Source organism: Camelus bactrianus, chromosome 13, assembly GCF_048773025.1.
Source record: "Camelus bactrianus isolate YW-2024 breed Bactrian camel chromosome 13, ASM4877302v1, whole genome shotgun sequence".
NCBI classification, from domain to species: Eukaryota; Metazoa; Chordata; class Mammalia; order Artiodactyla; family Camelidae; genus Camelus; species Camelus bactrianus.
Window position 1 is genome coordinate 57,158,592 of NC_133551.1, and position 16,764 is coordinate 57,175,355.

The 16,764-nt window shown below is 47.4% G+C and overlaps 1 protein-coding gene across 2 annotated transcripts; it reads right to left on the minus strand.

Annotated features, from left to right (window-relative positions):
• On the minus strand, window positions 1-16,764 carry TMEM39B (transmembrane protein 39B). 2 transcript variants are annotated; one of them, XM_074376948.1, is made up of 10 exons: window positions 16,616-16,764; window positions 14,831-14,957; window positions 14,093-14,312; window positions 13,408-13,491; window positions 12,926-13,080; window positions 6,341-6,677; window positions 5,218-5,405; window positions 2,134-2,254; window positions 1,961-2,047; window positions 1-457 (listed from the first exon to the last, which is right to left on the minus strand). In XM_074376948.1, exons 1-10 carry the CDS (start codon window positions 16,761-16,763, stop codon window positions 215-217), a joined length of 1,710 nt encoding a protein of 569 aa, XP_074233049.1. In that variant the 5' UTR covers window position 16,764; the 3' UTR covers window positions 1-214. The 2 variants fall into 2 exon arrangements, with proteins under 2 accessions (XP_074233049.1, XP_010950482.3); XM_010952180.3 differs by lacking the exon at window positions 1,961-2,047 and having other exon boundaries at window positions 16,616-16,763.

Here is a 16,764-nt window from a genome sequence, read left to right on the forward strand (position 1 = left end):
TTATTGGGAGTATAAAAATAGGACTTTTTTTTCCTCATAATCACATCAATTATCAAAGAAAGAAACAGTATGTAACAAAAATACAAAGCTCTGGTGGATTTTTTTGTCTGTTTTTGTTTGTTTGTTTTGCCCCTCACCCATCCCTCCCCAACAGCCTCTTCCCAGGGACCCCCTGGCTGAAGGCTGGATGCTGTCCCTGGGGTCGCCCTGGGGCTCAGGAGAACCGGTGGTCTAGGTCCCTCTGGGGGTTGGCCGAGTACGAGTAGGCTTTGCCCAATACCAGGCGGTCCCGCAGCAGCTTGAAGAAGGCGTAGTAGTTGCTGAAGAGGATGAGCGCCAGTGAGATGGTCTGGTGCCACTTTTCAGAGGACATTAAGGAGTAGAGCTGGTAGACGATGACAGCGCCCTCCAGCAGCAGAAGGATGTTGAGAATCCGCAGGGGTTTGCTGAAAAAGAACTGCCCAGGAAAGAGTAGGCATGGACTGGAAAGTATGTTTCAGAAACCTGCCTCATGGATGAGGGTACTGGGTAGGCCAGTAAAGGGCACAAGCTCTCGGGGTCCCATGGAGACTTGGGTGGGGAGGAAGACTTCACAGGGTTGGGCATGGACCTTGCCACCTCTCTGCTTTTGTTTGTGGGGTTCCTTCTGCCAAGGCTACTGCTTCCCACATAAGTTGTTTAAGATCCTGAACAACTTCTACCTACTCCAGGAAGCTTTTCTTGAGAGGTCTTGCTTGTCCTCTCAAATTTTCTTCTAGTCGAAAATCAACACCTTTTTCTATGCGATCCTCCCAGGTACAGTCAGGCCTTAACAAAGTAGAATCTTAAGACTTTAAAAAGTTACTGTAGACTCTGCAGCCCGAGTCACCCACTGCTTTATGTGCAGCATCCCCAGCTGGGCCAGAAGCTTCCAGGGGATGTGGAGACACTTCACTCTTACCTGGTGTTTACAGAGCAAGGCAGAGTGTAGAGACTAAGAAAAATGTTCTGATCAGTTTAAAAGAATGATCAATGTCCAGGGATCCTGATTCTGCAGGGGCCAAGGTACTTAAACCTCAAGAGCCATTTATAGGATAGGAGAAGTGGTGGGAAATGGAGAGTCCAAGAGACCAGCACCCCAGGCTCAGCTCTGTACCTGGCAGGCTGCAGGCCTTTGGGCAAGTCCCTTCCCTGTCTAGACCTCAGGTCTCTCTACTGGGAAATGAAGAGATCAGCCCAGATCAGTGATTTCTCAGACTGTGCTCCTCACAGCCCCAGGCTCCTAGGAGGTCTTTTAGGGGCTGTTGCAGGGGTGAGCAGGAAGTGAAGGGAGTTCCAACCCTTTTCAACAGAGCAGCGCCACTAAGGTCCTCTATACTGAACTTTAGTTTATGATTTTGACAGTAAAATAAGTAAATAAAATGGAGATGACCAGCCTAGATGATTTTGAGCAGCTCTTTCCATAGTTCCTGAGCCATTATCACTAGTTCCAAAGTTTCCCAGTAAGGTACCCTTGGAACAATTTAAACTATCTAAGCAAATTTCAGTACCTGAAAACTGGGATTGCCCTGGTATCCCTCTCACATACAAGGTTCTGGTGAAGACAGAATGGGAAGGTACGTGGGAAGTGCCTACCACAGTGCCTGGCACACAATAAGGAATGATGGTTGGGGGAGGGTATAGCTCAGTGGTAGAGCGTGTGGTTAGCATGTACAAGGTCCTGGGTTCAATCCCCAGTACCTCCACTAAAAAATAAATAAATAAACAAACCTAATTACCCTACTCCTCCAAAAAAAAAAAAAACCAACAAAAATTAAAAAAAAAAATAAATAAAACCACCTAAAATTGAACAATGCAAGAAATCCAACCATTTCAAAAAAAAAAAAAAGATGGTCGTAAATATTTTTACCACCAAGAACCCCTCCTTTTATTATATCATCTTTTCCACCCACCCCCTCCAATGTTTTGGAAGATCTGTTACCCAGTGAGCTGCCATGACGAAGTGATCATCTGCATGGCTGTCCTTGGGTTGCACGTGTGCATTGTCTTCTTTTGGATCTGGGAAATACTGAAAATAGCCTTCCCTGGCTAAGACGTCACCTTCCTGCTCAGCTGATCAGGCCCCACCCCTCCTTCCCAGGGGAGGAGACTCACGTGGAACCGGAAGTGGGAGACATCAGAGGGGATGGCCACATTGTAGTGGCCCACTGCTTTGTAGACGTTCTTGCTGTGCTTCACCAGCACGCCCTGTGGCCACATGCATTCTTCAGTCCACCTGGAGGCACAGCCCAACAGAACCCCTTATGCCCAGCTCCCCCACATAAGGGGATACTAGAAGACTGGGCACAGGGTCACCTCCAGGGATCTATTCCCATTTCTATCACTTAGACACAGTGACTTTCCTTTTCTGGGTCTCAGTTGCCTCTGCTGTGAAATGGGGTAAGAATCACAAGAAATTCCTGCACCGGGAGTCAGAAGGTTTAGGACCTACATTCATGTCTCTGAGGGATTCCAAGAAAACCTTTATCCCTCCCTGGGGTCATTTTCTTCATCAGCCTCCAATCAGTCTCACCTCTAGCGTCCAAGCAGTATACCACACAGCGGCCTGAGGGGTCTTTGTAAAACACCACACTGAGCCTAACTATTCTCTCCTCAAAACCCTTTAAGGCTTTCCAGTGCCCTTGGAGTCAAGTCCCCAAGAATTTGGCATGGCCTCAGAAGCCCTGTGTGGCCTTCCAGAACTTCCACTGCAGTTTCCTGCTCCAGAACTGTCTCTAGTTCCTCCAGCACACCTTACTGCTCTTATCTCTGCGTAAGTTGTTCCTTCCAGTTGGACTGCCCTTCCTGATGCCTTTCCTTCCTCAGGCTCTTTGTCATCTTTCAAAATCCAAGATCCTCCAGAAAGCCTTTCTCAAACTCCCCATGGAGTTCAGCATCCTTTAAATGCTTCCTGAATCTCCTGCTACTGGTCCACTTTCCCCAGTGTTTTGTCACTTATTCACTTCCCTGTATCCCTCACTAATCTGGGAGTGCTGAAGGGAAGGGATAGCATCCAATTCATTTTGGTGTCCTCAGAACACACCACAAGGCCTGGCACAGGGGGGCCCCAGTGAGCCTGTGAATAAGATTATGGGACCTGTGACATTTCTTCCAATGTTCTGCAAGATCTCCCAAAAACTCCCAAAGGTCCTGGGCCAGTGAATTGAGACCCACTCTCTGCAGGAACCTTAATCCCATGCTCCTGCCCTGTTGATTCCTTCATTTAAAAGACAGTTACCAGATCATATGCAACAACACAGATGAACCTCACAGATAATATGCTGAATGAAAGAAGCTGGACCCTAATATCTACTGTATGATTTTAATTTACACGAAGTTGTTAGAATAGGCAAAACTAATGTAGGGTGAAAGGAACTGAAAGGATGCTTGCTGAGGGGGGCGGTCATTGGGAAGGACCGTGAGGAAATTTCCTGAGGAGCTGGAAATGTTCTGTACCTTGATGGGGGATGGGTTACATGCATGCTATGCCTTTATCAAAGAATTGTACACTTTTAAGATTTGTGCATTTCACTGTATGTAAATTTTGCCTGCAAAAAAACACTACATACACAAAAAAAAACCCATGAAAAATTTGCTGTGGACCTATCATAAGACAGGCATTTTGCCAGGAGTGAGGAGGAGATGGCTGTTTGACAGCCGAGGACCCTGACCTCCAGGAGCTTTAGCCCTGGAATGACAGGTGAGTAACTAAGCAAACAGCAGAAAGTTTTAGGTGCAATGATCATGGTATTGCAGGGTTATGGGAGCACAGGGCAGGGACACTGAACCTATCCTGGGTGGTCAGGAAAGTGTTCCTGGAGGAAGCAAAGTGCTAAAGGATGAATAGAAATTAAACCGGAATAGAAAGCTGGAACGGGCATTCCAGGCAAAACATGCATCGTATGTAAAAGCCTGGATATAAAAGTACAAACAGAATTTGAGTCTGAAGAGGCTGGGTCTGGTTAGAGCAGAGTATGAGCTGGGGCATGGGAAGAGATGAGGCAGAAAAGGCTGGCAGGACCCAGTTCATCATAGGAAGCCATGTGAAGGAGCCTGGATCTTATCTGTGGACCACGGTGAACCATGGATAGGTTTATCTTTCTATTCATCCATGTACTATCTTTCCACTCCCTCTTCTCAGAGCCCAAGGCTAAGCCAAGCCCCACTTCGGACCATTCGATAATACCTAGCCCCTTTCTGGACCACCCGGACAGAGCCTGAGTAGGACCCTGACTGGCAGATAGGGCCAACACCAGGAGGCTTGGCCTCTGTGGCCACCCTTTGCCTCTCTGCAGGCCTACCTCTACAAACCTGTCCTAGGGGCCTCTCCTCTGCCAGGCCTTGTGTTGGGCCCAAGACTCAGATGTGATTCAGAGGCGATCCCAGCCTTGAGGACCTTCCAGTCGACTGGGGGAATATACGCAGGAAAATCAAATCCTGTGATGAAGAGCTACAGAAACACGAGGCACCAGGAAGGCTGGGCCCGGCTGAGGGGAAGACAGCATCTCAGGCCCCTGAGCAGGGTGAATTCGGCCTCTGCTTGGGGTGCAGTGCCATCCCACAGCTGGGCCTCCTTCGCCCCACTCATCTCACTCTTCGTTTACATGGCTGTCACCCCTACCAGACTGCGAACTCAGGGGTCTTGTCTCAGCCATTTCTTCTCTCTGGCTTTTCTTCCCTGGCCAGGGTTTGTCATCGTTACCAGACTGATATTTCTAAGGTGCATCTTGGAAGAGGTTCCTCCACTGTTCAGAACCCTCCATAGCTCCCCTCTGCCTATAGGTCAAAGTCCAATACACAGCACCAGGCCTGGAGTGAATCAGGCCGGAGTAAATATCTGCTGAAAGAATGGAGGACTCAACAGCTGAATGGATGAGTGAGCAGAAGGAGGGAAGAAATGAATGAATGTATGAGCAAATCAGTCAATGAGTAAATAAGTCAGTGAATGAGAAAGTCAATGAGTCTATGAATTTACTGCCTGCGACCCCCTCCATCTCCAGGACACTGCAAGTTACCCAAGGACAGGGGATATGTCCTCCTCAAGCCTGCCATCCTCCACTCTGGCCACGAGGCCTAGCGCACGAGACAGGCTCAAGAACTCTTTGTAGACTGAGTGAAGGAGTGATGAGTGGGGAGGTAAGTGACTGCAGACACTGACCGGGGAGCTGGGGTTAAGTCGAGAAGGACGGGATGACTCACGGGTGCTGCAGCACGTTGGAGCACAGTGCTGGGTCCACCTTCTGCCAGCAGCCCAGGTGGGCTGCTGCCTTGTGCAGCAGGTCGCAGTAGCTGGCAGGCAGCAGGTGCTGCATGAGGATCACCGAGGTGCTGATGGACACCAGCAGGAAGAGCTCGCAGGACCAGCGCTTGTCATAGTAATGGGTGTTCTGGGGGCAGTGGGAGGTGGGTAAGGCCTGAGCCACCCATAAGGGCCTCACTCCCTCCCCCTTCCCTGATTCTCTCTGCCTTGGCGACCAGGACAGCCCCAGAGAGACCTCGGGGTAGCCTGAGGTCAAGGATCAAACACCTAACAAAGAAGGCTCCATGATGGGTTTAAATCCTGTGCCCAATACTCAGTTTTCTACAAAGAAAAACTGCTCCCCCCTGCCTATTACGCTGAGCCAGAGGACAGGCTCTGCGGTCCAACAGAAATGAGCTCACATCTTGGCTCTGCAGCTTATTCGCCAGGAAACCTTGGGCAAGTCGCTTCACTTGCCTGTGCTCCAGCTACCTCATCTGTCACATGAGAAGAGTAACCACCTCTGATGGGCATGAGGAGGATTAGAATAATCATGAAAGCTCCAGCACACTGTTAGTGCCTAACAGACAGGAAGTCCTCTCAATCCCAGACCATTCAGTGCAGCCCATCCTCAGAGAAACGTGTCAATCCTCCTGTCAGCTGGGGGAGGTTCCTTCCCAGATGGCCACGCAAGCCAGAGAGAGAGCACAGGCTTTTGGAGCCACTCAGCTCTGGATGAATCCTGGCTCTCACGCTTAATGATAAATCAGGATGTTGTGATGTGCCTGTGCCAAAACAGCCACGCTGAAATACAAAGTCACCGCTTTTTGTTATCCAGTATTATGAACAACAATGCCATGGCCCCCTCACTGGCTGGGTGACCTTGTGCAGGACATTTCCGTGCAGCAAGCCTAGTTTTTTCCACTTGAAAATGGAGGCAGTAGTCACTCTGGCCCTCAGGACAACAGATGGGAATCTCATCAAAAGCAGCAGTTACTTATGTAAGCAGGAGGGCTCCTGTGGGCTGGGCGGCAGGGTGAGGCCTCAGGCAGGCCCCTTCCCTCCCCAGGTTAAGCTACTCACCTTCACAAACCACACAGGCACAAAGGCCACGTAATAGGCACTCAGCATGGAGCTGACCAGCACCTCCTTCATACGCCAGTTGAAGTCCATCTTGAGGAACTCCACCTCGCTGCGGATGAGGCTGGGTGACAGGCAGCAGGCATGGGTGGGCATGGCTTCCGGGCCATACAGCTGCCGCGTGTGCTGCTTCCACGTCTCCCGCAGCGTCAGCAGGTAGTCCCGGCTCCGTGCCAGGCCACTGACCGCCTCCCGGGGACCCATGGAGGCCATGTGGCTGAAGAGGTTTGTCTTGCGGAGGTCACAGTTCAGCTGCAGGAACGGAATGTACATCCCAAACCTGCTGGGGAAGAGAGTGGTGAGGACAGGCCTGCTCACGGGCCAGGATGCCAACCCTCAACCACGGAGAGAATCTTCTTTCCTGCCTGGGCTTTAGCTCTCCTGGCTGCTGAGAGGGGAGACTTTACCATCCAGCCTCCCAGCCAATGGTCAGTCATTCAACACGTGTTAGCACTGAGTTTGGGCCAAGCATGGTACCAAGCAGCAGAGACACAGTAGGAAGCAGATGAGTCCCTGCCCTCACAGTCTATTGCTGACCAGCAGTCATCATAACAGCCCACATTCACTAGGCATAACCTGTATTCCATACTAAGTGCTTTACACGCATTCTCTTCTTATGTTTCTCCTAACTCTGCATTAGGTACTGTTATTTTGTGCCCTTTTCAGCTGAGGAAGCTGTGGCTCAGAGAGGTGAAGCAGATTCTGAAAGGTCACACAGTTAGTAAGGAAGTAATAGAGCTGGGATTCAAATCCAGGACTGTCTCGTACCAGGGATCAAGACAGACACTCAACAAATACTATGAGTAATTTGTTAATTAAAAATGTGTATGCTATCACAAAAGAGACAAAGCAGTTGTCATGGGTATATATATATATTAGAGGCAGTTCTTTAGTTTGCAAAGGAGGACAGTTCAGGAATAATGTTTACTGTGTGTTTATTATGTGCCAGGCACTGAAATGGGCCCTTGAACAGTATAACCTCTTCCCCTGACCCTTTAGGTTACGCCTGAAGCTAATTAGTCAAGGGATGGAATGTGTGACTGGTATTGTTTGAGGAGAAAACTAGACAGACCCATAGCCCAGAAGAGTAGATAATTAAAGTGGGTAAGTGTCCAGCACAGTACATGGAACTTCATAATAGGTGCTCTTTATAGGCATTCCTTGTTTTTAGCTTGGGGCCTCTCAATTTCCCCAGGTCCTCAGACACAGCCCCTGAAGGGCCCCTGGGCTGCTGCCAGGAGCTAGAGCCAATGAGAAGCTATGTTTCTTTATCCACAGTAATTTTCCCTTCCTTTATTCTGAACTTCCAAGAAGGGATATATGAATGATCTTGGGCATTTAACCTTTTTGGGTTTTTGCTTTCTGGTCTATAAAATGGGAATGCTACCACTCTCTCTGGGATAGGGTTAAAGGAAGATAACTTAAGAGAATTCTGGTCAAGAGCATAACCTCTGGGGTTAAATGAGCCAGGATTAAAATCCCAGCTCTGCCACTTCCTAGCGTTGTGATGTAAGGCAAGTTATATAATCTCTATGAGACTCAGTTTCCTTAACCTGTCTTGAGTTGCATAGCATGTATTGATTCTCTATACTCAGCCAGGCATTATGCTAGTGTTTTTTGTTTTGGTTTTTTTTTTATAAATACTCTCTTTTAATCTTTGCAACAATGCCCAGCATGGTTTCTGGCTCAGAGTAGAATATCAATACAATTTTAGAAATTGTATTGTTTAGAAAAGAAAGAGGCCAGGATTCTGTGGGACAGAAAAGAACACTAAAATGGGATTCCCAAAACACTCTTCAGGATACTGGGTGGGAATGAGGGGTTGGGGCACCTATATGAACATACAATGGCTTCAGACCCAAATTAAGGACAAATACTTAAGAATCTCCCTGGTTTTGCCTCTAAGGACTTCAGATACAATTAAATTATTTGGTAACACCAAGTAGCTGCTCTGACAGGTCACACGTTAGAAACAACTTCACAGGCAAGATGGCAGATTACCTTTCAGCCTCTCCACCCAAGACATGACAGTACCAAAGTAGAAAATAAATAGACAAAAGTAGAAAATAAATCTGTGTGAGCAAAAAGAATGGGGGTTATTAGCACGTAAGTGATTTTGACAAATTCAGACAGCAGATGGAAACATGCTGACAGATGAGGAAGGAAGTCATCATTTAGAGCAGTGCTGTCCAGCAGAAACAGAGAGCCACATATATAATTCAAAATTTTCTAGTAGCCACATTAAAAAAAATTAGTTTTAATATTCTATTTTACTTAACCCAATATATGCAAAATATTATTTCAACATACAATATTTATGAATGAAATGTGTTACTTTTTTTCTATTAAGTCTTCAGAATCTGGTGTACATCTTACACTAAAAGCACATTTCAATTCAAACTAGTTTATTTCAAATGTTTAATGACAACAGGCAGTTAAAAGTTACCAAACTGGATAGTGTTGGCCTAGAATCTGCCATGAGAGGGCTGTACTGGGGGTGGGAGCTTATCTGCCCAGAGTGACCCAAGAGAGACTGGCTTGAAGTGGGCACGTTTGATAGAGGGTAGAAGTGAGAAGCAGGGCTGAACAAATGGGATTAAACAAAGATCTGTATTTATTTATGTGTCACTCCCTTTATTCTCCTACATAACATGACACAGCCTGCCCTGAGGGAGTCTACTCTAAAGAAATTGAATATGTAGCTATAAAATTCATCAAATTGTACATCTGAAATATGTGTAGTTTACTGTACAGGAATCATACTATAATAAAGGTATTTAAAAAAGGAAAGAAACTGAATAAACTGAGGAAAACTGAGGTCTCTAATGGGGGCATCCTAGAATAATATCCCCTTTCTGGTCTCTGGGGGCGCACAGCCTGACAACTAGCACCTCATTCACTTATCCTAAAGCAAAGTCTACCAGTGTGCCCTGCTCATGTACTTAGAATTCCCAGTCAAACCTCCCACTCATGTACACAATAGCAGAGGGAGAGAAAATGTACTTCAAGTCACTCAGGCCTTCACTCTTAAATGTAAACAGACAACCAAAGAAACTAACTACACTTATAAAACTAGCAGGATGAAACAGAAAAATTGACCCCAGTGGAATGACAAAATTGAGGGAACATAAGAGATTTTTAAAACAAGAATAGAATGCTATGAGAAAATAATAATCAGAAAATAAGAAAGAGCCCTTACAGATGAAAAATATGATTGCTGAAAAAAAACTCAATAAAAAAGCTGGAAGATAAAGTTGAGAAAATCACCCTAAAGGCAAAGAAAAAAGAGAGAGGAGAGAAAGAAAGAGGGGAGGGAGGGAGTGAGAAGGAGAAAGGGAGACAGATGAAAATTATGAGTGAAAATACAAGAGAAACAGATGACCAATCTATGAGGTCTACCATCTGATGAGAAGTCCCAAAGAGACCAGGAAAAATGGAGGGGAAGATATTACCAAAGAAATAATAGAAGAAACTTTCCCTGACCTGCAGAAATACCCCAATCTCCAGGTTAAAAAGGTCCTAGAGTACTGATAAGATGAATGACAAAAGTTCCACATCAGACACATCCTGTGAAATTTCAAACAATCAAAAAATAAATAGAATACCCCTAAGAGCTTTCAAAAGGAAAAAACAAGTCATCTACAAAGTAACTGGAATCAAACTAGTATCAGACTTCTCATTAGAAACACTGGATGCCAGAGACAATAGAGCACTATCTTCAAAATTCTGACAGAATATGAATCTGAACTTAGAAATCTACATTTGGCCAAACCATCAATCAAGTATGAGGGCAGAATAAAGACATTTTTAGATATGCAAGGACTCAGAATATATATACTTCCCACATACCACTTGTTAAGGAAATTACCTGATAATGCACTCCAGCAAAATAAGGAAGAAAACCAAGAAAGAGGAAGACATGGGATCCAGGAAACAGAGGATCCAACCAGGAGGGCAGCGAAGGGAAGTCCCAGGCTGAGAGCTGTACAGCAGGCCTAAAGAGCAACCACTCCAGACTGGAGCAGGAGGATGGAGGGCTCCAGGAGGGATGTCTTTGGGGGGAAAAATGGACTCCAGACAACAGGTAGCATGATTGAGAAGCTGGATAAACTTGAAGATATGTTGAAGGCCCATCATTCTTTTGTCAACAAGAAAAAAGAAAGGCAATTAGAAACTCCGAGAAAAATAAAAAGCTATATAAGAGAGTTACAATCTAAATATGAAGCAAACTAAAATGTGGCATGATTTTAAGCAACTGATGGAATGTAAGAAAAGAGAAATCATTTAACCCTGACACTAGGAACATACTTTTTTAAAGAGACCCAAGATTATAACTCAGTAACTATAGAGAAGGGATGTCATCTATGCACACTACTTGGTCCTGTAGTGAATATTTTCATACTCATGATAATATCAAGGACACTTACTGGTTTTTAATTTTTAGAACTAGCCTTAGACAAAGAACAGAAGACTTCAATTTGGCTATTTAGGATAACGTGAATGTCAAGTATGACAATATTAAAGTAAGAGTACAGTTGCCAGGAAGTGAGAATAATAATTTTGAAAAGTGGATGGGTAGGGCTCCTAATATTATGGTTTTATATAAAAATGATAAGAACTGACTATTGTTAATGGAATGAAAAAATACAGTCATATTCATATTATTGAAAAAGATAACCAATAGAAAAATAAAAATAATAACAGTTATCAAATATTAAGAACAGTATGGATGGAAGGTGAACTAAATCTTCATCTGTCATTAAGGGTACTGTACCTGTGTATGTGTATGTATGTATGTGGTATGCTTGTATATGCACTGGACATTCATTTCCAGGATATATAAGAAACCAGAAACAGTGGTGGTTACCTCTTGGAAGGGAAACTAGGTAGCTGGGAGACAAGAGTGAAGGGGAGACTTTCATGCTACATTCTTTTATACATTTTTCAAGTTTAATGATATAAACCTATTATCCAAATATAAAATCAATCAATAATATTTTTAAAGGAATAAACAAAAGCACAGGATACTAGAATTATGGAGTTTACTCAAAAAAAAAAACACTGAAAACTAGAAACAGTGAAAGAGGTTGCTTTTGAAAAATGGGACTAAGCTTTTCATCATAAGCTTTTTAGCACTACTGGATTTGATTTTTTCTGATATATTTATCTTACATTAATAAAAAGTTTTAAATTAAACAATATAAAATACAGCAAAATAAGAACACTGGGTGATGTCTGAGTAGTAACCAGAAAGTGTCAAATAAAGGCAACTGTTAACATTTCTAACCAGTACAATCTTGAAGGGCTATTTGTTAACATTTATTAAAAATGTAAAACATATCTTTTGGTACAGTAATTCTAATCTGTTTTACAGAAATATTGGACAAGTGTGCAAAGATGTATGCAAAAGAATGTTCTCTGCCTCATTGCTTCCAACAGGGAAAAACTAGAACAACTCAAAAGTCCACCAATAGAAGACAAGCACACTGCGAAAGTCCATACAATGGAAATATTATGAGGCCATTAAAAAAAAAATGAGGCAGACCCATAAATATTGCCATGGAAAAATATCCAAGTTGTATGACTATGTGAAAAATTTTGGAGGGATATGCTGCAAATAAAGGTTTTCTGGAGGACTGAGATGGTGTGGGAATTTCATTTCTATGCTAAAAGCTTTTATAAGCTTAGTATTTTTACATGATGCAGTATCACTCATAATTAACAACTAGTTCTAACCAAATCAAGTGTGATAGGGCTCCTCCCATGACAGTGCCCTTTGGGTCATGCAGGGTAGAGACAGAGGAATGTCCAGCTCTGAAGCTTCCCAGGGAACAGAACTGGCCCAGCCTGAAGAAGTTCATGACCCAGAAAGCCTAGGGGTTGGGAGATGCCTGTTAATGCCTAGGCAGCCAGGAGCCTGCCCCAGGAACAGCCAGAGTGCATATCTTGCCAAAGCTCTCCCCAGTTCTAGGCCAGAAAGGGGCAGGCTTGGGAGCTTCTCAGACACTCTCTCTCCATCCTCAACAGTCTCGGTTGTGGCAAGATGAGGGGAGTGAGTGAGCAAAGCAGACACACAGACAGACATGCATGCGCAGACACTCACACAGAAACATGCACACACGCAGGTGCTAGCACGCACACAGAGCCGGGGCAGTCCCTGAGAATTACATAAACACTAAGATACACAAAGAGACAGAGAAAGAACCAGAGAGAGAGGAAAGGAAGAGAGAGGGAGACAAAGCCCGTGCATCCCTGTTAGGAACTGTGGGATATACACAGATCTGAATCCCATTCTGACCTCCCCATCGGTGGCACCTTGGGGAGATTATGCCTGCCATCTCAGTTTCTGCTCCTGCAAAAGGCTAATCACCCTGATCTCAGGACAATGCTGTCAGACAATGTGAGAGGGGTACTGCTGCTGCCTGCCAGTGAGTCTTCTGGGTATGGGGGCCTGGTGACCCAGCCACACTCAGGGCAGAGGTCAGGAGCAGGTATTAGGTAGTGAGGGGTGAAGTGAGGGGTACTCACGGATAGCAGAGGAACAGGAGGTTCAGGAAGGAGTAGGTCCTGAAGAGGTGGATGAGGGAGCGGCACAGACTCCAGCCTGTTGCCGTGAGAACGGTGAAGCGGGTGAGGAACAGCAGGATGGAGCGAAAGAGGGAGACCTTCCCCCTCTGAGAAGCCTGGGTCAGGGCGAGATAGGACGGGATGGGGCCTTGGATGGAGGCCACGAGGGCTGTGACCAAATCCCACCCAGCATGGCCTATGATCCCACCCGGGGGAAGCGTGGGGCAGCAGGCTGGGCAGAACCTGACATGGCGAATCCTTTCCCTCGATGCCCAGTAAACTCCAAGAGCTGATGGGATGTGAGTAATGTTCTTAAACCAAGTTTGAAGGGAGCCCCAAGGAAATGCCTCAGGGTTGAAGGGCTGGGCATGTCTCCTTGGCACCCCACCCCTGGGGAAAGAGGAGCCCCAAAGTCCCCGGGTCAGCCTCTGGGACCCAATCACCTCCTTCACGATGGACCCAATGAAGCGGCGGCCCAGAACAATGGTGGTCACCATCAGCAAGTTGAAGTCGATCAGGTGGAAATTCTGTCAGGGGGCAGAGGCTGGGGGTCACGTGGGCCCCCTGCCCATGTACAGCCTTTTTGCATCCCCACCTCCCCCTGCCCAGTCCTTTCCATAGGGACTGTCCCCACTCTCTGACCTTCATAGGCCTCCAGCTGAGTCAGACCAGGAAAATACCTAGAGGAGTAGAACAGGACCCAGAGGAGGGAGGTGGGACAGTCCCTGGAGATAAGAGAGTGGTGTGTGAGCCCTCTTGCTCTGATCACCCATGCCCCTGTCCCTGCACCTCTCCTGCACAGAGCTCTTTTCACTCCTTGAAACGATCACATATGCCTGTGGCTCATCTCCCCCACAGGACTTAAGACTCTGCATTCCTTTAGACAAAATCTGTGTCAGATTCATTTCTGCCACCCTTATGATGAATAGCATGGTGCCGAGCACATTAGGGGTGAGTGTTCAGGAATCATCAGTTTCCTGTTCCTTTCTATGCCTCCCATGCCCAGCATGAGGCCAAGTATACAGGGTGCTTGGGAAGCTATGCTAAACTGAAGCCAAATGTCACACACACACACACACACACACACACACACACCCCACACACAGTGGATCCTGGTTAGGCACCTACCAGGGAGGTGTGGGAGGGTGGGTGGGAGGGCGGATACCACCACACTGTCTTGTAGATGTTGATGTAGTGGACGAAGAGAGCTATGAGCTGGCAGAAGAAGAGCTGCAACTCAAACAGAATGCTGGCCTGGACTGGCAGCTCGGGGATCTTGCAGTGTTGGAGGGGCACGACTGTCTGGGTCGCCAGTGGGGGGCTGGAGAGGCCCGTCCCAGAACTGCTCCTGGAGTGGGGGAGGGAACAAACATGAGGAGCTGACCTGAGAACCCTACCAAGAAGGGCTTCTGGGGCAGAGCACTGCAGGGGAGGATCAGAAAAGCAGCTCAGGGAAAGGATGAAGTCCTCCTAATCCTGCCTGTGAGGTAAAGGAGCTGACAGAGCCCTTTCCTATCCCTAATCTTATTCAGGCTTGCCAACATTCCCCAGGAAGAAAAGGATTATTAGGTCCATTTTACAGATGAGGAAAAGGAAGTCCAGAGAGGAGAGATAACTTGTCCAAGTCACCAGCAAATCAGAGGCAGAACTGTAACTGGAATCCAAGCCTTTGGGCTTATTACACTATGTCCCATTTCATCTGTCCCAGTGACCAACCTCTGGGACTTTCCTGCTGCTCCCTGCCCTTTAAGCCCCCATCTGGCATCTGGGGTATCACATCCTAGAGCCCAAGGTTTGGGCGGAGAGCTTTGTCCACACTGCTCCTGTGAGCCCACAGTGAGGGGCAACAGACAGAAAGTAATTTACCTGGTGCGGGAACGGACACTGGTGACAGATGCACTGGAAGTGTGGCCCCCACCAGAGCCCCCAGAGGATCCTGGCTCACAGAGTGGATTTCGACAGTAGGATGTCCTGTTGGGACCTCTTCGTCCTCCTGTGGGGCTCAACATAAGATAGATCCTCCAGCCAGAGGGCATGTATCAAGGATGACAGTAATGACACTGGCTACCTGGTGTCTCATTTTATCACTCAGTCACAGAGACCCACAATCTGGCCCCTGTGTACCTCTTCAAACGCATCTCCTACCATTCTCTGCCTCACCCCCATGTTTCAGCCAGCCTGGCTTTTTATCTCCTTGGGCAAACCAAGCTTGTTGCTACCTTTTGCACTTGCTGTACCTTCTGGAGGGCCCCTCCCTGATTGCCATTTTTGAAGTATCTGCCCTTATAACTATCTTATTTCTATTTTTTCCCACAATTCACTCTTCACCTTGTTCATTTGTTAACATATTTTTTGTCTATCTTTCCCACTGGAATGAAAGGCCAGTGAGGTCAGTATCTTGATCTTCTTTTTCATTGTTTATCCTCTCCCCCTACAGCAGTGTCCAGCATAAAGTAAGTGCCCAACAAAGTACATGTTGATGAGGGAGTGAACTCCACAAGGTAGGTTTTCCATAGATTAGGAAACTCGGTTTATATTGTGTCATAGGTATTTTGGGGGCCTGGGTCCTGTGCTCTTAGCGCTGGTGTACACTGCTCCATTCAGATACTACAAGTCTCTGTAGGCTTACAACTCTGGGTGCCCTTGAAGTGTTTTCCTCTAGGATCCAAGAACCAGCTCAATGAGTATCCTGGGTTCTCAAGGTCAGGACTCAGGGCCTGAGCCCAGGATCAAGGATGTGGGCTCTGGGAGAATGCTGTGGCTGTGGACCCAAAACTTGGACCCACAACCTCTTTCTCTAAGCTTAGCAGTCTAGCCCACGCTCCCAGGCACCACCCTGCACAAAGGTCCTAAACACCACCCTAGTCCCAGTCAAAGTCAAAGCCTTGTTCATCTCTCCTCAGGGCAGCACAGCAGCCTCCACACACACATCCCTTGCTCTAGCTTCTCAGCTTGGAAGCTTTCCCCACACATCTCCAAAAAGTTCTTATCCAGGAACTCTTCCCCTAACTAGCCCTCAGCCCTGAAGCTCTGTTCACGCACCACTATACCTGGCTTCGAAAACCCCACACAGGCATTCTCAGCCCAAATGCTCTGCCCACACTTGCTCTCCTCTCTTTAGAAGTTCTGCTCCCACATAAAACCCCTCAGCCCAGAAGCCCCGCCTACACACAACTGTCACCCCAGAAAACCCGCCCACAAGCCAATAAAAGCGCTCTGCCCAGAAGCCTGCTTCGAGTGGGCTCCCTTAGACTGGAAGGTCTCCTTCCCGCCCCACCTCCCCCAGTACAAAGCCGCTACAGTCCTGAAAGTTCGCCCGCGCACCAGGGCCTACAGCCCAGGAGCTCCGCCCTTAGCACTAACGCCCCGTCCACCTCTAAGCCCCGCCCCACTCTAGTCCTCTGAGTGGGTCCTCACCAAAGCCCCCAGGTGCCTCTCCATTTTAAATGCCCCGCCCACCGCTCCAACGTCCCGCCCCCACATCAGACGCCCCACCCGCAAGCGACAGGAGGGGGCGGGGTCCCTCTGTACCCATATCCCCTCCCCCCACCTCGCCGGGATCCTGTCCGCATGCGGGAGCAATTAGCAGCTCGGCCATCCTAACCCCCGAGCCCGCCCATTCCCGGGCCGAGCCGGACCCGCGCCGCTCACCCATCTCCACCCCCGGCGCTCTCCGCTTCGCCGCCGCGGCTCCTGCGGGCAATATGTCGAAGGCGACGGCGGCCGGGAGAGGACTAACCGCCGCAGCCCAGTCCCCGGGTATCAGCTGCGCGCTCCCGCCTCGCCGCCAAATTTGCATA

Coding starts and splice junctions, on each gene's coding strand:
- TMEM39B (XM_074376948.1), bottom strand. CDS start 16,763: ATGCAAATTTGGCGGCGAGGCGGGAGCGCGCAGCTGATACCCGGGGAC. Junction 2,048..2,133: donor TCTCCCACTTCCGGTTCCAC/GTGAGTCTCCTC, acceptor GGCTATTTTCAG/TATTTCCCAGATCCAAAAGA. Junction 458..1,960: donor TCGTCATGGCAGCTCACTGG/GTAACAGATCTT, acceptor TTTCCTGGGCAG/TTCTTTTTCAGCAAACCCCT.